This window comes from Sphaerodactylus townsendi, linkage group LG05, assembly GCF_021028975.2.
Source record: "Sphaerodactylus townsendi isolate TG3544 linkage group LG05, MPM_Stown_v2.3, whole genome shotgun sequence".
Taxonomy (NCBI): domain Eukaryota; kingdom Metazoa; phylum Chordata; class Lepidosauria; order Squamata; family Sphaerodactylidae; genus Sphaerodactylus; species Sphaerodactylus townsendi.
In genome coordinates, this window is record NC_059429.1 from 40,001,811 (window position 1) to 40,026,862 (window position 25,052).

The following is a 25,052-nucleotide window of genomic DNA, read 5'->3' on the forward strand; positions in this document are numbered from 1 at the left end:
TGACATGGATTTAAAGGGAGAATCTGAGGTCCCCAGTTTAAACATTGAAAGTGATGCTGTTTCAGGGTGGGGGAGAATCAACCCCAAAATAGCATCACTTTCAATGTTGTTTAAACTGGGAAATCAAACCCAGATTCTCCCTTTAAGGTGGATTTAAAAGGAGAATCTGGGCTCCCTAGTTTAAACAGCATTGAAAATGATGCTGTTTGGGGGTGCATTCCAGCATCGCTTGTTTAAACTAGGGAGCCCAGATTTCCTTTCTTTGAAACATTAGAAAGTGATGCTGTTTCCCCCAATTGGGGGGACTGGATACAACGCCATAAAATGTTTTCATAGCAGTAATAAAACATTTTGAAAGCATTTTGAAAATGTTTTCAAAAAATTATTTCTGCTGTGTGGCATGGCTTATTGCTGTGTTCAGATTTGTGAGTTGGGGCATGTTCTATAATGTGATGGTGACTTTGAAACAACCTGGTGTAAAAAATCATTGCTTGGTCACAGTGGGGGAGGGTGGCTGCCCATGGGGGGCACCAAACTCCAGTTTGCCTAGATACGCCACTGGGCGTAGCTATGGGGGGGGGGTACGCGTTGCATTGGGCATGCGCCTGGGTGCCATCAAACTCAGGTTTTGCCCAGGGCTCCAGTTTTCCTACTTACGCCACTGCAAGGGAAGGCTTTAACCTTGCAAATGTGAGTTTCCTAGAAGTAGGTGGACCTTGACCTAATCCAGTAAGGCTTTTCTTACATATTGCCAAATCCATTTGCCTACATGCCTTGAAAAGGGCAATGGCAAAAGTGAAAAAATGCCATGTCAAAGAATAAATACCTTTGTGCTTTCCTCAGGTCCTTGTCCCCTTTAAATCTCAAGCCTAGCCTTTCCCCTACAATTGCTACCTCAACAGGATTACCAATCCTTACAATTCCATGGAACGTTCAGGTACTAACCAGCCTCTACTCTGTCTGGTCAGCAGAGGCATATCAGCGGGAAATGGCACCCAGAGACAACCCCTTCTTTGGATGTCCTCCCGAGCCTGGGGGTGGGGCTTGGGGGCTGCCTGCTGCCAAGCCCCGTCCCAGCCTCTGTGCAGGTTGAACCTCGCCCCCCCACCCCCAGCCTCTGTGCAGGCCAGGAGGGCCTGGCAAGGCCTGCATAAAAGCCCGGGGCAGGGCTCGGGATCGATCGTCACCGAGCTCCACCCCTGACCTCCATGCAGGCCTGCAGGGTCCACACCACTGAGCCATTCCCCTCGGCCTCCGTGCAGGTCTGCGTGCACACTGCTGAGCCCCGCTCTCCCCCACCGGCCTGTAGGGAGGTGGGTAGGGCCTTGTGGTGTGCACCCAGGGACATGGGTGACCCCATGTCCTATAGGCCATACGCCTCTGCTGCTCAGCTCTATGCTTGGGTAGACAGTCACTGTAGAATGGCAAAAGAGCCACATGTAGCTCCAGAGCTACAAATTGCAGGCCTCTGTTCTAGATAATGCTAGAACAGTAATACTGTAGTATGTTCTATATTGAGAGAGGCAAATTCTAAGGAGGTATAACCCTGTTAAGTCTATTACTGCCGGAATATTTCACAGCACTGTTGTGTATAAATTGCTATAGCGTATATTCTTGATATACCGGTACCTTTTTCTATGCAAATATGCTTGATACTTGAAAACATTTATGCAGATCCAAGGTGCCTAGCTTTAAAGGTTTCAACTGGAATAAGAGGCAGAGCTAGTCTACTTTGTTATTTGGTTCCAGAAATAACTTTTCAGATGTTATAGCTTGTCACTGTAACATAGCAATGACTTAATTTTGTTGTCTTTCTGGAGATTTGGTTCATGGTGAGTCTTCTTTGTTATTTTCACCTATTGCTCCTGAAGTAGTCAGCAGTGTATTCTTTAATCCCTTCACAACTGAAACTGTCCCAGTAGAAAGAGTGGAGCAATTTGAGCCAGGAATAAAATAAGACAGTGGTAAAATATACAGCTGTTAAGAGAATGGTACTATTCTGGTTCTTGAAAGGGTAATAAGAAATCAAGGCCCCTTCCGCACAAGCAAAATAATGCGTTTTCAAACCACTTTCACAACTGTTCGCAAGTGGATTTTGCCATTCCGCACAGCTTCAAAGAGCATTGAAAGTAGTTTGAAAGTGCATTATTCTGCATGTGCGGAATGAGCCCAACATTCTTTTCCAGTTCCTGTTTTATTTCTTAAGATTCTAAGCTTGTCTTTATTGGTTTTTCAGATCAATAAGGGCCTACTGCAGGTGTTTCCCAAACTTGTTGACACCTTTGGAATGTTGAGGACAGCCTGCGACACCAAAATAAAATGGCTGCCTTCAGGGACAGGGCACAAATAAAACTAATTCCAAATGTTAGGAAGTTGCAAGCCAAATAGCCTATGATGGAGGCAGCTGCTTTCCATACCTTCTGGGCTCTTCCAAAGCAGTTTTTACTCCAGGAAAGTGGGGGGAAGGCAGGACTTGCCCTTTGCTTTGAGGAAGAAGCAAGTAAGTCCCAGGCAACACATTCAGTAAGCACATTCAATGGCCTAAATATCCGCTGCAAAGACAGACTTAAATTAAGAATCAGCTATTATTCTCCTTCACCTTTATTTCCATAAAAGTATATGAAATAAGTTACTGTCAATATTTACAAATATAAAATTATACACCTATTTGTAAAAATCATAAATATATTAACATTGATTACAGTAACATGTGAAACCTCAGTCACAAATATACAGACATATGTCAATTTAGAAGTTTGGTACCTGTCCAGCAGTTAATATATATTTAAAGTGCTAAATCCTGATACATAATGAATATGTATAGGACTCATACCTGTTAATTCAAGGTTGTTGTCAATAATGCAAGTTAAAGTTTCCAAAAGTCAGTTTGAAAGAAGTCAGTAGGAATCTGTAACCTAGATGCTGATTATAAGTACCTGGAACTGATGTGCTCTGATCTTTCATGTTGACTTGCACCTTGAATGACATCTCTGAGGCTGTTAAACCCATATCAAGTAACATACCCAGATCTTTTGACCCAAACGTTTTCCAAAAGTGCAGAAGAAACAGTAGTATTTTCAGTGTATTTGTCAGCTAATGTATACCATCAGTTCTCATTGTTGTCGCTGTCAGAATAAAACAGGCTTTCAGTGAAGTGTCAGCTGTACTGAAACTGTTTCACAGAAACAGCAAATGTCCCTTGTTTTAAAAGTCAGTGCTCCCACGAACCTTGGAGGTTTTCTTACAACATTATGCAGCAGTAACAAACTCAACTTGTGTTCTTTTGCCTTACGCATTCAGTGGCGCATTCTCTTTTTCCCTTTCAGCAGCTTTGAACTTTTTGCATTTATAAACAACCACACATGAAATAATAAATAATATGAAGACTCCAACAGCTGCAGCTCCAATTACAAGCATTCCTTCTAGCTCAAAATCTGTAAAAGAGGAAAAATGCAAATTTGTTTAGAAATCACAGATTTTTCATACAACAGCCCATGGCAGCTCTTTGGGGATAAAACTAAAAATGATTCTATTTCTGAAATATGTTGAGTAATTCTCCTTACTGGTCTAGAACTAAATTATAAAATCAACCTCCCCAGGCCCTGATTAGTTTATTCATGGGACTGAACAACATATAAATAATGCAGGAGGAGACTTTTGGGGAAGCTAAACTCTGTATTACATCCCACTCTCAGTTGCTTCAGATAGCAATCCCAAATAAGTCTACCCGGAATCCTGCTTAGTCTATTCCAAAAGGATTCACTACTAAGTATTCAGAGGACTGCACTGTTAGGCACTTTTCTTCCCAGCCTGGCTCTGACAGAATATGTGATGAGCTAGGGAGAAGGGTGAAAGAGCACAGTAGAAGGGAAGAAGAGTAGAAGTCAACTTCCTTCACCAGCACATCCCTCTTTTTTGAAAAGCAGTACACTCCCCCCTTCAATTTATACATGAATGGGGTAGGTACATAAGTAGAATGTCCATATTTGTCCCTAATCCTCTCTGAAATAAAAAAAAATCATATAGTTAAATGTGACATCCTTTGAAACGACTTCAGGCATATATTTTACACACAACAATTTTTTTCTCCAGTGCTGTAGATCTATTGAATTCAAAATTCTGTTTGGGACAGATTACACATTCCAGAACCATTAAGCAGTCAAACAATTTAAGACTTTTCCACTTCAGACATATGTGGGTGTTAAAAATCAAGTTGTTCTCCATGTCAAAATTAGCATATCAGCCAGAACTCTAGTTCAGTGTTCTTTCTGCCCAATCTATATTCAGATAGATTCTTTTTTTCTTTTTACAAAATCATTCATACTCCCATTTCTATTCTAAATGGTAAAGCCCCTTTCTAGTAATGTGATATTTATTACCATTTAAGTAAGATTCTTAGATAAGGTAAAATAAATATTTGTGCCAGACTATATGCACCTGTATATAATTTCACAAAGATTGAAAACATAATAGTATAATAAAATGCAATAAATTAGTATTAGTAAAACCTAAATATTAAATCTATGGATGGCAACTAAAAATAGTAACACCCTATATAGCCTATAATATATATCTCCCTGCCTCGACAGTTCATCTATGTTATGTTGTGTTTTCCGTGTTGTGTGGCCGTGGTCTGGTAACAGACTTCACTCTGTGATACACCTCTGAAGATGCCAGCCACAGATGCAGGCGAAACATTAGGAACAAGATCCACCAGACCACGGCCACACAACACGGAAAACGCACCACAACCAGTTGAATCCGGCCGTGAAAGCCTTCGACAATACATTCATCTATGTTGTCTTTGAGTGGGAGAGAGCAAAGAAAGGGTACACAATTTGTCCATAATAGATATTTAGTGGTTAGTAGTTGCAAATCAGTTATAATAGGAGATGACATGATAAATTACACAGAAGTAATCTAGACTGAAATTCAGTCATAAGATTTTTAAGCAGGAAAATTTTATGTCCTAATGGCAAAGCTAATGTGCTAATGGCAAAGCTTATTGCGTTATTCAGTACATACCATCCAGTGATGCTTTGTCCACAGTGGTACATTTGTCAAAGCTTTTTTCACCTTTACGGTTCTCTGTGCGTGACAAAATAAAAGCCTGAACATAGAAGCAGTAATTCTTCCCTTTGTCGATGTTGACTGTAAACTCATTGCTTCTTGTCTTTGCTTCTTTCTACAATTACGCAAAAAAAAAGTTTCCTTGAAGATACATTTGCAGTTATTGTAGCTTTTAACACTTACTACAGACTGGGAAAATTCACAGTACATATGAACTGAAAGGCTGCCAAAAGAAACAGGACTTCTAGCTGACACTGATAGTATCAGATTCATTGAAAAAAATACAAGAGACACATGAGCAAGCAACAAGAGAGGAGGAAGAAATTCCATCTTCCACCATCTCTCCCCTCTCTCTCATTCCTTGCTGCTCCTCCTTGTCCTTTAGGCAGACCACAAAGTTAAATTATAACAGATCTAAGGGAGATATAGATATATCAATTTCATTGGTGGTGGTAGAAAGTGCTGTCCATTCACAGCTGACTTATGGCAACCTCATAGGTTTTTCAATGCAAGAGATGTTCAGAGGTAGTTTGTCATTGCTTGCCTCCATGTGGGCTGAGAGAACTGCAATTGTCTCAAGATCACCCAGCAGGCTTCATGTGGAGGAGTGGGGAATCAAACCCAGTTCTCCAGGTTAGAGTCCACTGCTCTTCTCCACTATACAACATTGGCTCTCTATCAGTTTCAATAGATCTATCTAAAAAAACCAGATGCTTTTGATTCCTAGCATATACATTTCATATATGAGTACAAAATAAATCAAATTTCAAAGGATGTAAAATTATAATTCTAGATCTGTATTATGAAATATTTGATACCCTCCTAAATTTTTTCACCATTTCTTTTCTTATGAATGATGGTTTAACATAAATCCTTAGTGAATATTGTATCTTAAAAAGAGGGGAACAGTAGAAGATTAGTTATGCAAAGGACTGGCATGGAGTAGAAAGGGAAAAAAGGGAAATAAATGGAGAGGAAGGAAATAGAAGCAGCCTTTGTCCAACTTATTTATATGATTAACATTTCAGGTCCAAATATTTTCATTGCTAATGTATAATTCTAGTTTACTTCTTTTGGAAAAGATAATAAGTTAACTAAAGAATATAAAAATAAAGATCTTAGAGATTTAAAATAGAAACTCACCCTTCCTGTACTTTTATCTTTCCAGTAGTACAGTGTGTATTCCAGCTCATCTTTAAAAATATCTCTTATGGTTTTAAAGCTAGAATTTTTAAATCTGTAGGGTGTTAACGGATCTTCTACCACAATTTTCAAAATGTCATTTTTTTGTTCAAACTTTTTGATAGTTGGCATTCCAATCATAGCTAAAAGAGAAGCATTTTCTTAATCATACATGAGAAAGGCAAAAACTAATTCCTAACATGTTCTTATTATTAAGACATAAGCTAGTTTTTCAGTGCAGTGATCGAAGGGGTTAACTTTATCAAAGTCACACACAATACAGTGGGCTGGATTTAGCCAGTAGTTTGAGCCTGATCATGAGATTCAAAGTACAGTCCTAAACGTAGTTACGCCCTTGTAAGTCCACTGAAGTCAGTACTCTAACCCTGTGCAGACATCATTTGGTAGCTCTTGTGCAGGGTTGTGTGGGGGTGGGCAGGGTAACTACCATAATCACAATTCACCACCACTCCCATGTCTAATTAAGTCTGTATATGTAGAGGTGTCCCATATACATCAGAAAATTAAAAATGCATGGACTACGCATTTGTAGCCTATGAACATAGGGATCTCTACAAGTGTTCCAACCTACTGCTGTAGTAATAATCTGTGTGTCCAAAAACAAGAACATTTGCACAAGTCTATGGCAGTGCAAGGAAATCTCCACAAGGAAGGATAATGCTACAAGTGTATAATGTTTACGCAGCAAATCAGCATGTAACATGCACAAGTTCATGAAATTAAAAAATATTCCCTCAGGGCGTGTGCACACAAGCAAACATACACACACAGGCTCACCATTTGGCAATTTATCATATTAACAGTGACTATTGGCTAAACGTGTAAACTTTATTCATTGAGAATAATGTGACACGAAATCTGTTTTATGGAGCGATGGCCATTTTATACATCTAAACTGCCTCTTACTGTTGGAATAATGAATGGTCAGCATGCAGAAGTAAGTTCACCCTTAGCTGCTTCCCTCAGTTTGAGGTTTCCATGCAAGCAGATATTGGAAAATGCTGGCCTGGTGGTTTAGTGTTCATGGAAGCCCAAGTTATGCTTTTATTTACATTTGTTTACAGAAAAATAGTGGGCTGCATTAACAGGACAAAATAAAGAAAAGATTAAAACAATACATTGAAGACCTATACAGAAGAGATAAAAGGATGACAGATACCTTCCAAGAAGAGTCTTTTGAAGAAAAAACTACAATTTCGGACTGTCAACTATCAGACTATCACATTAATTTCTCACATGAGTAAAGTGATGCTCAAAATCTCATAATAAAAACTGTTACCTTGTATGGAATGAGAAATGCCTGATGGGTCAAGCTAGATTCAGAAGAGGCAGTAGAGATCGTACTGCATATTTATGTCAGGAAAAAATCAGTTTGTGTCTCATAAATTACGGTGGCATGAAGGGAGCTATGTTAATGAGTCCACATTACTAGCAGAAAATAGCAAAGACCTGAAACAGCTACTGCTGAAAGTTAAAGGAGAAAATGCCAAAGCAGGACTATAGCTGCACATGAAGGAGACAAAAGTGATGACTCAACTTTAAGGTAGACAATGAGGAAATTTGAAATTGTTGAAGACTTTTTATTCCTTGGCTCCATCATCAACCAAAAGGGAGACTGCAAACAAGAAATTAGAAAGAGATTGAAACTAGGAAGGGCAGCTATGAAGGGGATAGAAAAGATTCTTAAGTGTAAGGATATAACCAAGATCAAGATAATTCATGTCATAGTATTCCCTATTATTGTGTATGAAAATTAGACAATAAGGAATGCTAACAAGAAGAAAGCATATTGCTTTGAAATGTTGGAAGAGAGTGTTCTCATGGACCAGCTCCTTCGCCCCCGCCTCCACTGAGCTCTAGTCTAGATCAATTGGAGCCTGAACTCTCCCGAGAAGATGAAATGTCTAAGCTGAGGCAGCCATACTTTGGTCACATAACGAGAAGACAAGAGTCACCAGAAAAGACAATAATGCTAGGAAATGTTGAAGGCAACAGGAAAAGAGGAAGACCCAACATGAAATGGATTGGCTCTATAAAGAAAGCCACGGCCCTCAGTTTACAAGACCAAAGCAAGGAGATTTTGGACAATTTGGAAGAAACTGGTTGACAGGGTCGCCATGAATCAAAAGTGACTTGACAGCACTTAACACACACATTGGGCTGCTGTTTCAATAAAGTGCTTACAATAAACGGATAAGAATGTGTTTTGAGGTGTTTTCAGAGATCATATATACTCCATCATCTTTCAAACACTGTGAAATAAGTAGGCCACCTGGACAGAATTACATATAGATTTCAATCATTTATTTGATGAGGGTCAGCTGCAAACTCTAAGATAAGGTATCTCCGAATTTCAATCAATTAGAATCTAAACTGCAAGAGGATGTTGTGGCAATACAGAATAGGGAAAGATCAGCCTGGGAAAGGGGAACTGGATTTGGGAAATAATGTGTATGAGAAGAGAGGTTAGCTACTCTCTTCCGATCAAATTGGCTGTCCCTCATAGCTACATTTCAATTAAAAAAACAAAATGGGGGAAATCTAATTATGGATTTATCAAGTAAATTGTAGTTTAATCCCTTAATAATGAATTTCAAAACTGCAAAGCAGGCAGCCTGTGTGAATTATCGCCTGTGTCTTCTTAGGAGAGACTGGGTTCACGGACAGTTCTCAAGAGGGCGCTCTTTGTCAGCCTTTGAAACCACAGCCGGACACCAAGATACAACCATAGGCTGCATTCCTAAAGTCACTTTCCTTGGAGGAAGCTCCGCTGAATACCTTGGGAATTGCTTAGGTTTGTTCCCACGGTCTCATAATATATGTAGAGTGCTCCATGCTGTGCAAAATGTATAATTAATTATTTTTACTTACTTTGAACGTACGGTATAAATGTTGGAGAGGTTGCATAAGGAGGGTGGTCAGAATCACCGTTATCCATTAGTGGTGTTTCAGACAATATACGGGCAGTGTAGGTATCTTTTGGATTTTCCAGAAGGTAAGTAACATCACATTCTGTCCGTGCAAAATGAATACATGCTTTCTTCCGGTCTGACGGTCTGTAAAATGGGAGTATGAGATTCAACCAACTGTAACATTTGTCAAGGACAAGTAGGTGTGAAGCGAGTGTGGTTCAGTGAACTGGGGGTGCATTATTTTTACCAGTAGTTCTCTTTCAACCATTTTTGTGCCATTATAAACCAGATCATTATAAAACACTGTTTTTTTGTTTTGTAAGCCACCATTAACAAAAATCAGTAACATCCTCTGCCTATGAATTTATAACATTTTCAGAGAGCCAGCATGATATAGTAGTTAAGGACAGGTAGACTCTAATCTGGAAAACTGGGTTTGATTCCCCACTCCTCCACATGAAGTCTGCTGGGTGACCTTGGGCTAGTCTCAGTTCTTCAGAACTCCCTAAGCGCCACCTACCTGACAAGGTTTCTGTTTTGGGGAGAGGAAGGCAAAAGGAGTTTGTAAGCCATCTTGAGACTCCTTACAGGGATATAAATCTAAATTCTTCAATAACTTTGTAACATTGGGCTTCAGGGGTTGCCAACCTCTTTATTTTTTTATATTACAGGGATATTTCTGAATCATGAACAATATTCCAAGTTATTTCTCTGTACATGTTCCTTAGCTGTTACTCAGATAATGTTCTGATCTAGGACAGGACAAGGCTAGGAAGAACACTAGAGATGAAGCTAGCAGCAAAGCAGCACAAAGAAAAATCCTATGAAGTTAAAAAGTCAGACTTTTTTTTTTAAGTAGATCTTATTTTTAAAAGTGATATTTTCCTGATTCTTTTAGGAGCTACACAAACTATTCTGCAGTAGTTGATGAACTAGTCAGGGACGTAGGTATAGATTTTTATGGGGGGGCTCGGGGGTGGAGCCACACCCCCACCCGCCCCTAGGGCATGGCCACGCCTCCCCAAGCCCCGCCCCCAGCCTAGCACTTATAAAAGCAGCTCTCTAAGGCCAGGGATGGCAGACTCCCCCGCCCTGCCCACCACCAGCGGGGCTCCCAGCAGGCAGCTGGAAGTTCCTTCTCCCCTCCCCTCTGGGCAGAGGCATAGAGGGAAAATGGAGCCCGGTGCAAAATCTGAGTTTTGCATCCCGTCCCCCCCAGGCAGCCGCAGTAATGCTGGAATCCACCCCCAAACAGCATCACTTTCAATGGTGTTTAAACTAGAGAGCCCAAATTCTCCTTTTAAATCCACCTTAAAGGGAGAATCTGGGGTTCCCAGTTAAACAACATTGAAAGTGATGCTGTTTTGAGGTGGATTATCACCTACCCTGAAACAGCATCACTTTCAATGTGGCGTAGTGGTTAAGAGCAGGTGCATTCTAATCTGGAGGAACCGGGTTTGATTCCCTGCTCTGCCGCTTGAGCTGTGGAGGCTTATCTGGGGAATTCAGATTAGCCTGTGCACTCCCACACACGCCAGCTGGGTGACCTTGGGCTAGTCACAGCTTTTCGGAGCTCTCTCAGCCCCACCCACCTCACAGGGTGTTTGTTGTGAGGGGGGGAAGGTCAAGGAGATTGTAAGCTCCTTTGAGTCTCCTACAGGAGAGAAAGGGAGGATATAAATCCAAACTCTTCTTCTTCTTCTAAACTGAGGACCTCAGATTCTCCCTTTAAATCCATGCCGAAGGGGGTGGATTTAAAAGGAGAATCTGGGGAAATTTGGGGGGTGCCTGCTGTCAGGGGTGCAATTGTTAAGCTAGCAGCACAAAACTTTTAGGGTATCTTTAGGAGACTCTCCTAATGATACCACCCAGGTTTGGTGAAGTTTGGTTCAGGGGTCCAAAGTTATGGACCCTCAAAGGTGTAGCCCCATCTTCTATTAGCTCCCATTGGAAATAATGGGGGATGGGGCAACCACTTTGGGAGTCCATACCTTTGGACCCCCTGGACCAAACCTCACCAAACCTCCCTGAAAGTTTGATGATGCTAGTCTAAACAATGCACCCCCTGCAGGCCAAAAACCAAAAAACACTAAAAATGTTTTTAAAACCCACAAACGGGTGGGCGGAGCTTCGGACATGAATGGGTGGGTTTGAACCTGAGGAAACCCCCCCCCCCTTTTACCTACGTCCTTGGAACTAGTGACAGCTCATGAGCAAATGTTGGAGACAGCTGGCTCAGAATCATCCTCAAATTTGTAGTAACTGTATTTATCAAAGAAACTTTAAAGATCACAGGCACAATCCAAAGTATTCTAAGTTTGGAACCTTGGCTTCTCATATCTGGACCAACCCAGATTTGTTTGTCTGTTCTGTGCTTTGCAACTTTATCCCCCCGCACCCTTTTCATAAGCTACTGTGTGTCCTTTGAGTGTATGAGGGAAGGGAGAGCAGCCTAAAATGCTGAAATAAAGAAAATGAACACCAGCTCAAAGCCTATGCATCAGAATATTGTGGATCTGCATCCTAATACAAGATGCAAAAAGAAATAAAGCACTATTTAACTTTGGATCAAATCCTATTTGAATTATATGGAAACAGACTAACAAATTGATATTGAGGGCCCGTGAAAACATCATGGAAATCAGAAAGGTTTTCTACATTGAGAGGATAGCTTTGTAACTATGTAGGCAAATTTGCTTGAAATACCCAGGATTGAATCAAACAACTTCTTTACCTTTGAGTGGGATTTTTGGTTTGCTTGTTTTGACATTCCATATTAACTGTTCAATCCTATTCAGATTAACCTAAAATTCCAATATTATTGTCTGAACATTTCAATAAGATTTACTCCAAAACTGTCTATAAATTTGCAACCTCACATGGAACTCAGTCCTAATGAAACATGCTGTGATATTCTTATTTCCTACATTCTTTTATAGTGCAATTCTAAACAGAACAACATCACTGTAAGCACACTTCAATTGATTTAGAAGTGTATAATTTGGTTTAGAGTTGCACTATTTGTCAATCATTAAATAAGATTTTAAGTCAGAAGAAAAGAAACAGAAAACACACTACCCAAATGCAACTTACCCATCTATTTCAACAGTGTAAAAATAATTTGATGGCTTGGGCTCCCATTCTAGTACTGTCTTAAAATTGATGGACGACCAAGTAATATTAACTGCTGTTGGTATTTCAGAGTAACCTTCAAACACAGAATTGAGAGAACCAGTTTCAGTCAAGTGATACATTGCAGTCCCATGTACTATGATAGTTTGAGTGTGCTACAAATGACTAACCAGTATGCACCTAAATAATAAACATATTCATTTAATTTTCAAGGCTTCTCCCAAAGAATCCTTAAAATTGTAGTTTGGTACTGAGAATTTCTGTTAGAGATCCCTCATACAGTTCTCGGATTTTTGAAGAAAATACCATGGTTTGAATTTTGAATTGCAAACATACTCCAAGTATACCTACAAGATTACGTTTAAGGGAAATGTGCAGAATTGCTCTCATAGCTGTGCCATGGCAAACCCCTTTGAATGCTGAATATTTGCAGAGCACTTCTTTTCTTCTGCTCCAGTTAGATTTCTTTTCAATGCATCACATTTGTATTCTCCTCACAAACACACGTATGCAACAACACTGCCTTATTCTGGGAATCATGTGTCATTTCCTTCAGGTCAAGGCTTAAGCCTTTTATCCTACCACAACCAACGGAGCTAATAATTGGCTTCCGAAGGCAATGATTAGAAAAAATAATTGGGATTTTGCTCATTCTTTAATAATAACCAAATTTCATCTGCTATTGGGGAGGGGGAAATTAGCCAACTATGAACCACTTACATCTACAACTGCATTTTTAAAAACTGTCTGTTTTTAAGAAAAGTAATTCTATATTTAAAAGTATACACATTCCTTTTAAAGGTATCAATTTTTAAAATCCTCCTTTACAATCCTTCTCTCAATGTTAATTCACAGATAATATGCATTGTTTTCTGAACTAGTAGGAGAATCTGTTCTAACTATATTCCATTCATCATAGCCATAATGTTGCACAAAAACATGTGCATTGCCAAAGTTACACATTCCTCAGCAAAGGAGGTGACATTCTGACCTGATTTTTATAATCCCCACGTAGGATACACTACTTAAAATGTAATTTTAATATTTTATTCTTGAATACATGCTGAGGCTTGATTACCATAAAATAAAATAAAAACACAGGAACAATGCTATGAAGCATTAAGGGATAAAAATGGCATAAGAATTATAATTGGATTTTTAAAGTGCTTGGCCATATATCTCCTAACAGTTGACCTGGAATGAAAAGTGTAATAAAATTTTATCACAAAAATGCACAAACCAGTATCGTAACGCCTTCATTAGGACCAGCTAAAATCACAGTACAATGTAAGTTAGCTTTGGGGAGCAGATGGAATAATTAGACAGGAACAAAATGGTAATTTGAAAAGTCTAATTGTCCAAATCGGTTATTGGAATATGCCAAACCCATGAGAGCCCTCACAATGAGAACTGAGTCCCTTGTATCGCCAATGTTTTATTAACTGTTAACAACCAAAACCAATTTAACAAAAAAAAAAAAAACCTGAACATCCAATTCTGAGAAGTCCAATCCCATCAACTGGTCACAAAGACAACAGTGCAGCGACCACGGCATTTCACAGCACTCATAGACAATAAACAACTTCACAGAAGAACAGGCCATGATGCCCACCTTTAAGACATTCCAGCTAGCCAAATCGACCCGTTTCACATGAAAAATGGAAATGTAGCTATGGGTCACAGGAGTTTTAAACAATTCACTTCCAGGGCTGTTCTGGAAAACAGGTGGTTTTAAGAGACCCCAACACATAAAGTATTCCAACAAATCAACGTCACACCGTCAGGGCAGGATGACATAAACATTATCCTGCCAGCCACAAAACCTCAACAGAATCTGTGTTCTGGGCACCTTCAGGAAATAAACTAGTTAGGGACAAAATTAGCCAAGGGACCCAGTTTTGCAAGGCATCTCAATGAACAAAGCTAATAAGGCATGAAGTTTCCCAAGCGTATTCTAGGTTATGTAGCTGCAAACCTAGTTTTGCGCAGATGAAATCCTTAAATGTGGGTTCTTCAGAAACTGGCGCCAATGTTTAATCTAGTCCTGCCTGGCAAGTGAGCATGACCGGCTTGAAAGCCTTGAAACTTGCACCCTAAGCCAACTTTACGGTTCTCAATGAGCTTTAGCCGGAAGAGGCTGATTAAGACTGAGAGAGGTTCCTCTCTAAAATATTACTCTTTGAGCACAGAATCTCCAACACATTCCGGTTTTCGCAGCAGTTTCTATTTATGGTAGTTCCGGCTTTCACACACACCAACCCACACACGCCGATTTGGAAAGAGCCGCCGTCGCAGAACTCCAGCTTAAAAGGTTCTTTAAGGGTCCTTCATTCAGTGCCGAGGAAGCTGAACCGTAACTCCCGAATAAACGTCTCCAACGTTTCAATCTTAACCTCTCAAAGCTTACACAGGGCGCTGTATCGAAAAGCAAAGGGAACCACGTCCAATTCAGCTGTAGTTAAGTCCTAGGTGAAAAAGCCTCGTTGTCCCATTTTGCCAAGGGTGCAGAATTGCGCGGGAAATGCTCCCTCATCCCACGATAAACGGGAATCGTAAAAAGACCAACCACCTTTCATTTCGGCTCGAGAGCGCAGTTCTTCCGAGGCAAACCAAGGAGGGGAACCCGTGCCGGGTGCAGGTTCCAGAGCGCGCTTTCTCGCGCCGGCCACTCACCTGAGCTGGGTCGGAGCTGGAGAAGCAGGGCGCACAGGAGCAACGCTTGGCTACCGGAGGCGGCTGCTGCTGCTGCTGCCGCCATCTCGCCCTAGCGCTGGGTAAAACGTAGGAGAGAGAGAAATGGGGGCAAGTCGGTGCTCAGGTAGGCAGAGGCGCAAAGGCTTAGGAGGGAACTCTGTGAGAGAACCGCGAATGTGCCAAAGTTATAAGCGCCGGCCCCCAGGGAAGTCCACCGCGAGCGGGCAGACGGGGGCTGGCTGGAGGGCTGAGTCACTGGCTGTGATTCAACGCCCACTCCCGCTCATCAGAGCCGCTCCTTCTCTGGTCCGGCGCGGAACTGGGGGAGCCAGGTGAGCGACGGGGCGGTTGCTGAGTTGCTTCAGGCAGAGGCAGGAGGGGAGGGAAGAAGCTGGAAAAGCCAAGGGCTGCCAAGCGGCTGCGTAGGGATTGAAGAGGCACGACCCTCGGCAAAGGGAGGGCACGAGTTCCTCTCCTACATTGCCCCGCCTGGTTGTTTCCATAAGTGGCTGGAAAGGACACGACCCTGAAGCCTGGTTGCGCGGGGTGTGTGTGTGTGTGTGTGTGTGTGTGTGAGATTAGCACCACCAGAGCCAGAACAGTTTAATGCCCAAACTGGGGAAATCTGTCGAGTGTCTCCTTACACCCATGCCTTTAAAAGAAGGAGCTATCCTGAAGAGATTTGTAGTTGACCTCCTATAAAGTGTGTTCCTAAAATATTCTGGCTTCTTTAAGTTAAAGACTATAACGTCATCTGAAAAAGGGAAGGGGAAAAGTCTACCTCACTTTTAAGATTGACCTGATTACAAGAGAGATCAGTTCCCCTTTGCACACAGAGCATTTCTTCTTATGTTACAAGGGCGTGGTGCACTTTTGAAGTCATCCTCAAGGCTGCATCTTCAAGTCAGATAATCAGAGGGAGCCAATCTGGTACATGGGTGCTTGAGGCAAGGACAAATCTCTAGAGACACATTCAAATCCTTGGTTGCATTGGAAATCATTGGGCTATTTCATTCATCAGTTCTCAATCTAAGCTTCTTTATGAGGTAAAATAGTCTATATCAGGGAGGAGAAATAGTGAGAAATCTGACTTTCATGATGTGGTGCAAATGCTAAGTTTGTTGGTCTGCTGAATATTTTTATTTTAACTTACTGATTATGATAAGAGAAATAACTAATCATCTGGCAATGTGTTTGGATGTGTCCGGATGTGGATGTGTTCATTTGCACCATTAGAACTTTCTCACAGCTGCTGCCTTACCACGTTCGATCTGTGAGTACCTTCAGTAGTTAACAGGCATATTGTTAAAGAAAGGAAGAATCAATTTGAGATCTGTTTGAGATTAACTACTTAGGTGTCCCTGCGTGACTTTGCTCTTGAATTACCTAATCTTGCCATCATTTCGTGTGATCATTTCACAATAGATGATGCAAGCTGCACAAAAGCAAAAAGTTGGTGATGCATTTTTGGTAGGTTTACTTAGAGAATATATCTGAATGGTCAGGAGCAGAAACTTGTGCTCCTGTGTGGCAAATTGTGTGGCAAATTGTGACTCTGTGCTTGGTGAATAGATAACTTTAGTGATCCAGCTATGACCTGATAAAATATGTGCCTATTCTCTGGTAAATGAAAGACTGAGTTAGTGGACTGTGCAAATGCAGTTATGACCACCGGCTGCAATTTATCTATTACTTATTACAAAGGCAAGACCTGACTTCTCAGTATAAATGATGCAGCGCACTGCAGGAGCAAAAATACTTGAGTTGACACAGTGCTCAAGACAGTGTTCATTGGAAGATACAAAGACAACTGAGGTAGGAGCTTGCTGTGTATTTAAGTAAAGGACTTTATTCAAGGTAAGTTCACTGGCAAACATGCTTGTGCCAACATTCTTGGCATCCTTGACATTTTGTTGGTGTTGTATGGAACTATTAGATGGAATGGAGCACATCTTACTAGCTGTTGTGGGTTTTCCTGGCTGGGTGACTGTGGTTTTGTAGTTTTTGCTCCTAACATTTCACCTGCACCTATGGCTGGCATCTTCAGAGGCATGTCATGTGTGTAAGATGTGTTTTTCTCTGTGAAACAATGTTGAGAAATTAAAAGAGAAACACATGCCTCTGAAGATGCAGGCAAAACATCTGGAGCTAAAACTATGAGACCACAGTGATACAGCCTGGACAACAACCGGTTGATTCCAATTGTGAAAGCCTTCAACAGCGCATTGAACATGCCTCATTTTAACTGTATGTGAAGAGGGTTGCTTTCAAATGTCGTCGACGGCACAGCATGCTTAAATCCTATTGAACAGTTGAGGATTATAGCCCTAGTCATTTAAGGTTAGCCATTCCATTAATAAACTATGGCATCAGGCATTAGTTTGTTCCGTGATTGTATATGGATCTGGCGTGCATGCTGTAACAGAAATGGACAGTCGTTAGTACTTTGTTTTCCTCTGGTTCTTGGCTATCTCTTTTTCAAAGAGGCTGACATCAAGGGTTTTGCCATTTCCTCAGTTCTTGGCTCATAGTCCCTTGCCTAGCTGTTTATCTTCTAGATTCCTTTTACAAAAACAAGCAATTATGTTGATTCTGAGAATAAAGTGAAGTCCAACAATTTGTAAGCAGGACAAAGTAGTTAGCTGGGTTCACATTGCCATATCCATTTCTGCTTTTTTTTCTTGCCATGGGAGTCACCTCTGGCTTATGGTGACCCTTAATGAGGTGGCTTGTCAAGGTTCTTCGATCCAAGGGCAGCGGCCACAGATGTCCTGTCAACTCCATGGCCCAAAGCACTGCTGTGATGTAGTAATGCACTGCTGACCCAGCAGCACCGTGGTAGAACGTTGGGACGCCAACGGACCTACGGCCTTCTGGTCGCACCGCACCCCCACTCCTCATCCCCCTATGAGTCACGGGTCATGAACTGTCTGGCTCAGTCACCGGGCGCAGGGACAATGGTCTTGCCCCCAGGTGAGGATTAGGCTCAGACACTTACGCTCCTCTCCGCACGTAGCCAGGTGAGATCATGCATCACATGATGATCTCCCGACCTCCCGCCTCCCACAGCTCTCCCGGAACTCCCCGGTCCTCCCTCCTACTGCATGATAGAGCCAACAATAAAGGTGCACCAGGAACGACACAGCGGGGGGGCTTCTGCTAGGAACCGGACCTCCAGACTCCCACTGCTGGCGATCTCCACCAGATGTTATCTCCGCGTCTCGTCTCGTTCTTACGCTGACCACGTGGGTCGACTACAAGCTGGTGCCGAAACCCGGGAATCCTCGAACCTCCACCCTGCTCACCGTCGCCTGGGGAAGGGCAGCGATACCCGAAGTCCGGCTGGATGCGACATCCAGGAGGACCCACCGTTTGGTATCGTAGCCTGTCCCTCTGGATCGGCATCCAGAGACAACAGCGTCCTAGGACACTCTCTCGTCCGGCGGAACACGGTGAGTATGGGAGCTTACAAAGAAGCAGGGCTTATGACCGGCTGCGTTGGCGAACTGAAAGTGTTGGCGAAATGCGGCAGGGTCCCCGTAAAGAAGGGGAGCTGCATAAAGTGGTTGAGAATTGAAGCTCAGTGTCCATGGTACCCAGAGGGACATTGAATCTTAAGGACTGGGGAAAACATCGAGCACTCTTCCGCTACAGAGCCTAAGCGCCCGATGTCACTACTACTGGCGATGGAGACAATGTTATGTCGCCATCAGCCTGCAGACCTATGGCTCCCCTTGCTGTAGGCCGCCCTCCTTCGATCTTTCACCTTCCAATTTCAACCCGATTTTCTCTATCCACTAAATTGGGCCTGTCCCTCCTTCTGCCCTGCTCCTTAGCCATTTCAAAATCTCCATGGCTCAGCCGCCCCTCCTGCTCCGCCTTGTTTCGAAGCCACTGCACCTCCGTCAGCGCCCGTAATGGCGGGTTTCAAACTCTCACAGAGCGTGGCCATCTGCGATCTGCAGAAGAAAGAAACCCTGGCCGGAAGGCGATGCACCGATATTCTTGCATTGTACTTTACGTCCATTTCACAGAATACCGAGGGGAGGTGCGTCATTAGAAACCGAGGTTAGCCGAGTGCACCGCCCTTTAAACTATAACATCCTCACTGAGCTCCATAAGCGATGCGAGGCGATAGGAATCACCCAACCCCTACATTGAGAGGCATGCTGAGCAATCGCGAGGAATCACCTAATGGTTCCGGGCGACTGGAAACCACCTTTACATGCTCCTGAGCCCTGCACAATTTGTGATCTGGAAGCGGATTCCGCCAGCAATGCATCAACGGGGGGCAGCCTCCGGCGCCTACCTAACCGCTCAACTTTACCGGTTTCGATGCTTTCGCCAGCTAGCGATCAGATTGTCCTGCCTGAGGCCACCCATACGATTACCAGCCTCTGAAATTAAACCTATAAGGCATTTATCAAAGTCCCCAATGCCGGCCAGCCAGCCAGAGTTTCTCCACCATCCGGCAAAACCCCAAGAGCCCTATGCGAGTTTGTGAACAGGCTCCAGGAAGCTCCAAGAGACGGTGTGGCGAAGGGAGGCCCAAAAGCGAGCTCCTCATGTAAGCCTGTAAAGAAGCGGCTTCCCGCGAGGTGCCGCGGAACGTCGCGGGCCTGGGCAAAAATCCTGAACTGGCCGACATGCTTAAGGCTTGCCAGGACATGGATCCCTCCGTACCAAGCCCAGCCTCACCGCGCCTTACTCTCCACCGGCGGGAGGCAGCCTCGGAATGACTGCTATAACCGCGGCAGACCGGACACTTCGAAGGGAGTGTAGGCAGCCGGTGGGGGCCTACAACCCGATGGAGGAGAATCCCTCCCAGAGGCCACCTAAAACCGGTGCCTTACCCGATGCCAGAAAGGCTTCCACTGGAGAAGCGACTGCCCGATGGGGAAACTCCCGCCCGGGCTCTCCCCAACCCAGGACCAGGAGGAGAATACTAGAGCAGACCCAAACACCAAGGCCCTACCAAAGAAGCCACCTCATTGTTGGCATCACCGTACCGCGTACACCCAGCCCATCTCCTTTAAGTTTCCCCACGAGGGTTCTTGGCCAGCTAACCCAGAGTATGGCGAGCCCATCCCTACCGGGACTATTGGGCTGGGTGCTGCCAAGGAAGAGCCTCTGCAGCTGAACAGGGACTGTTCATCGTCCCAGTGATCGACTCCAGGACCCATCCATCTCAAGTCTGGACAAACATCCCACAGAGGTTGCCTGCTGGAGCCAGCTGCGCTCAGTTGATTCTCTTGCCCATGCGCTGCCCGCTGCCGTAATAAAGCTGGCTGGCAGCCAACATGAAGCAGCAGCCTACACCACGTCGCTTGGCGGTGGAGGCATATCGAGGAGCTCCAGCATACCTGGAGCTCGCCATAGAAGGATGTATGTTCAAGGCCTGGTGGACACGGCTGATGTTACCGATCATCAGAGCAGCCGAAATTGTGGCCCGACCAGTGGCCGACCGAGGCTTGCCGCGCACATCTGGGGTGGGGAGACAGACCCATGAGGCAGACATCCGCCCGCTCACGGTCAACAGCCCAGGACTTGGCGGCAGCTGCAGTCCATAGCATCGTTTAGACATCCATGTCAATCTCTGGGGAAGGGACCTCATGAGTCAGGTCAAAGCGACTTTGGTCTGGGATGGGTAAAGCCATCACAGATCATTGATCCCAACTGTGACTTCAGAAATTCACTCTCTCTATTTCCGTGGAAACTGTTTCCCTCTCCCTTTCTCTTCTCCTTCTGTTTTCGACCAGTAGAAGGCGGGAGGCCAATTGGCTGACTGGCCACTCCCTGGATTAAAATCTGGGCCCGATCCTGGTACGCGCAGCACTGCCAGGACAGGCCCCAGTTAAAAGAGGAGGCTGCGCTGCAAATTCACCCACAAACCAGTTTGGAAGCCTCCAGTGGTGATGGCATTATAGCACTATCATCACTTCTAAGATGCTTGGCCGAGTGGTTTTGGTAGGCGGCATCTCCCAAAGATAATTCGATCCACAAATTTCAGCGCCACTCCAGCTTCCTGCCATTAGCCACCAAGGTCACGGTAAGTGCAACTCCCTTGCAAAGAACCCCTTTTTTCCTTTGTGTTGATAGGGAATCTGCCTCTAATCGCCTGATTGCTTCATTCCCCGGATGCACCCATCCCAAAAGCTTCCAAAGCCCCTTTGTGTTGCTGATTAAGCATGCATACCCACAATCCCCAGGACCGCCTGTTCCCTCCCCTCGAGGCTCGGGACCCTCGCTTGGCACCCTGATGGCGGCTCTGAAGCCAATTCCCACCAGGGTGCATTACACCTCCTGCCCTCCCTGTCAAACAATTAAAGAAAGAGGAGTAGGCGGCCCCCAGAAGGATTGCATTAAAAGCAACCTTCACAGGCTGCAAAACAAGCCTTCTTATATTAAACTCTAAACTCTAAACCCAACTCAAGCAAAAAACCCGATCCCGATCTCCGCCATCCGGCTCTAGAACTGAGCCTGGCGGGACCATCCCCATAACCTGGGGAAGGGGGTGTGTTTGATCCCTCTTCCTACAGGTCCTGTGGACTCCGATTACATGCTTGACAGGGACCAGCCCATGGAATGGCCAGGAGAAACTAGCCCATCGAGATGGAACACATCTCTCTAAAGGATCCCTTAGCCCGGTCTCAACAGGAGCTTGCCCATTAAGCCAGCGCCCAAAGAGCCGAATGACCTGGGGGGGAGGCGTCAAGAGGCGACCACCAGCCAAGCCCTAGAGCTGCTTTCGTAAGCAAGACCACCCGAGACACCCGAGAACCTCTGTGCCGCTCTCTTTGCGATCATCACCGTAACTTCGGCAGCCACCATCCTTTGCCTGCTCTGCTGCCTCCTGCCGATGGCGATCGGCCACCCTGACGAGCTTTCACCAGACCAACATCTGGGAGCAGTTTGCTGCAGCTGCCAGCGTCTCATCTTTCTGCCTGGGCCCGAATTTGCCACAGGTGGAGACCTGCTAAGCTCCTGCCTGCTCCCCGTCTGCAAAGCGCCCAGGAGACTTCCTAGCGGAGTCTGGGCTAAACCCCTTCATGAATGCCTCATCCATCAGGTACTCTATGAGGCTGCGACTGGGACCCGTCGTCCAAACCCTCCGGCTGGCGCTCTCTCCCTTGTCACCAAGACTGTAGCTAACCACGAATCCCCAACACCTGCGCCGCATCACGCCTTAAGCTTGAAGAGGAACCGACCGGGCCCATTCATCGGCTCGGCCAGTGGAACTACACATGGAGGACATTCCCCGTGTTGAACATCCTGCTCCCCAGGGGCTGGTTCTGGACCTGCGGGGAAGAAGCGTTTAATTACATTCCCGCCCGACTCTCTGCGGAACTCTTTGTTGCCTCAATTAGCCTCACCATCGTCCTACCCCAGGCTCCACCCGGGGAGCCGGCCGCGCCCGCCCAGCAGCTCGCTCTGCCTTTCGACCTCCGCAGCCGGACGGCGGTCGCCCTCTCAGCGGAGTTCGTCTCCCTCGCCAACTTCCTAGTGGGAGTCCCGGACTTCGCTTCTTACAATGCTAAGACTATTGGCCCGGCTGGCCTGTGCCCTTCGCGAAGTCCATCAACTCTACCTCCATTGCTCTGGATGCTCTGGCCTCCGAGCAGCAGGAACTTCGTCAAGCGACCCTAGACAATCGTGCCGCTATTGATTACTTATTGTTATTACATCACCAAGGTTGTGAGAATGTACATAATATGTGTTGTTTTTAATCTTTCTGATAATTTCCCAATTGATTCATATGAAAGTCGTGAGCTGCAAGAAGTTGTATCTAATCTGAAATATGATGTTTTCCCCATTGGTGGTCAGCCCTCTGGAGCTGGCTGCCGGGAGGATGGTTGAAGTGCTATTGTGCAGCTCTGCATTGGTTTTAATTGTGTGCCTCGTTATCCGGATCTTGTTTTACGTTCAATGTGTGTCTAATATTGCCTGTAACGTGTGTAAAGCCCCTCGAATTTCCCTTACCCATAGCCAAGTTCTAATGTTACACAAGCAGCTTCGGTCCAGCTTGACCAGGCGTGACGGAGGAGACAAAAGCGTCCTTTAAATCGCCCATAGCATTTGGTCCCCTTTCTAAAATGTAAAAGGAGGAGATGTAGTAATGCACTGCTGACTAACAGCACCGTGGTAGAAACGTTGGGGCGCTTCAAGCGGACCTCGGCCTTCTGGTCGCACCGCACCCCTCCTCATCCCCTATGAGTCACGGGTCATGAACTGTCTGGCTCAGTCACGGTACGCAGGGACAATGGTCTTACCCAAGGTGAGGATTAGGCTCAGGCGGCTTACGCTCCTCTCCGCCTGCGTAGCCAGGTGAGATCATGCATCACATGATGATCTCCCGACCTCCCGCCTCCAGCTCTCCGGAACTCCCCGGTCCTCCCTCCTACACCGCGCCCGATAGAATAACAATAAAAGGTGCCAGGAACCGGCACGCGGGGAGACTCGCTAGGAACACGGACCTCCGGGCTCCCGCTGCTGGCGATCTCCACCAGATGTTATCTCCGCGTCTCGTCTCGTTCTTACGCTGACCACGTGGGTCGACTACACTGTATGCCTTCCCTCCAGTTCCGGTTCTCCCAAAGTTACTGCAAAAGATCACGGCAGAAAGGGCATTGGTGATCTTAGTAGCCCTGGCCCCTTAAGGCGGCCCTGGTACTGGGTTATTCGGGAGCTGGCAATACAACCGCCTCTAATACTCATAGTGTTGTCAGACCTGCTCACTCAGGGCCTGCTGACTCATCCGAATCCTGAATGGTTTCAATTGACCATGTGGTTGTTGAAAGGGAGAAGCTGAAGAAGAGGGGCTATTCTGACAAAGTGACAGATACCTTGCTGACTTCCAAACATCAGGCCACGGTACGAATCTATAATGCTTCATGGAAAACCTTCGTCCACTGGGCAAAAAGCCATCACTTGGATCCTACCAAACGGAAAATGTTTTGGGAGTTCCTCCAGGAAGGTTTCAAGTTCGGGTTGTGGAGTTCAACCCTGAGAAGGCACGTGGCTTCTTTGTCCACAGTTTGGCCTAAGTTTCATGGGATGCCGGCATCGTGTCACTCTGATGTTGTGAGATTCCTGAAGGGGGTATGTCAAATTCAACCACCAACAGTTAACAGATTCCCCTCTTGGAGGTTACATTCAGTCCCGTCTGCACTTACAAAGTCCCCATTTGAGCTGGTTCAATCTATACACCTCAAATGGCTCAGAATGAAAACCTTATTCCTCGTAGCCATTACTTTGGCCAGACAGCTCTCGGAACTGCGAGCCCTTTCCATCAACTCAAACTTCTGTATCTTTCACCCCAACAGGGTGGTCCTGGGTACAGATCCCATGTTCAAGCCTAAGGCAAGTTCAGCATTCCACCTGAGACAAGAAATCGTCATTCCAAATTTTTGCCCCTAACCTTCCCATCCTAAGGATAGACTTTGGCACAACTTGGATGCACGCAGAGCTCTCAAGGCCTTTATCATTTGGACAGAAAATATTAGACAATCAGACAACTTGTTCGTAAATGTCGCTCCCCCAAATTTGGGTCACCAGATGTCGGCAGCCTCTATTAGTTCCACTCTCAAGGCATGTATAATTGAGGCTCATAAAGCAGAACATTTACCAATCCCAGTGGGCATCACTGCACACTCAGTCAGGTGTGCTTTGGCTAATGCAGTATTGAGAAACAGATCCTCAGTGGAGGACATATGTAAGGCGGCAATTTGGTTATTCCTGTCTTCATTTGTTAAGCACTATAAGCTACATTCATGGACTGCTGCTGAAACAGCTTTTGGCAGGAGGGTATTGGAGCACATTCTGGATTATCATGTCTAACCCTCCCTGTTGGAGGACACTGTTTTGGCAGGTCCCACCAAGATGGCCTCCGCCTCCAGGAGAACGGACCATTGGATACTTACTGGGAAGGGTCCTTCTTCAATTCAATTCAATAAGCCTTTATTGGCATACAGAACATACAATATAAATACAGTTAAAATTACTAGATAAAACTTCACACTGGATCATAAGTTCAGTTCGCAA

General features: G+C 44.7%; 1 protein-coding gene across 1 annotated transcript; it reads right to left on the reverse strand.

The window, feature by feature from the left end:
- Window positions 1–2,586: 2,586 nt before the first annotated feature.
- On the reverse strand, window positions 2,587–15,368 carry F3 (coagulation factor III, tissue factor). The gene is made up of 6 exons (XM_048498556.1): window positions 14,991–15,368; window positions 12,279–12,393; window positions 9,145–9,329; window positions 6,214–6,395; window positions 5,026–5,185; window positions 2,587–3,434 (listed from the first exon to the last, which is right to left on the reverse strand). Exons 1-6 carry the CDS (start codon window positions 15,073–15,075, stop codon window positions 3,289–3,291), a joined length of 873 nt encoding a protein of 290 aa, XP_048354513.1. The 5' UTR covers window positions 15,076–15,368; the 3' UTR covers window positions 2,587–3,288.
- Between the last annotated feature and the right edge of the window lie 9,684 nt (window positions 15,369–25,052).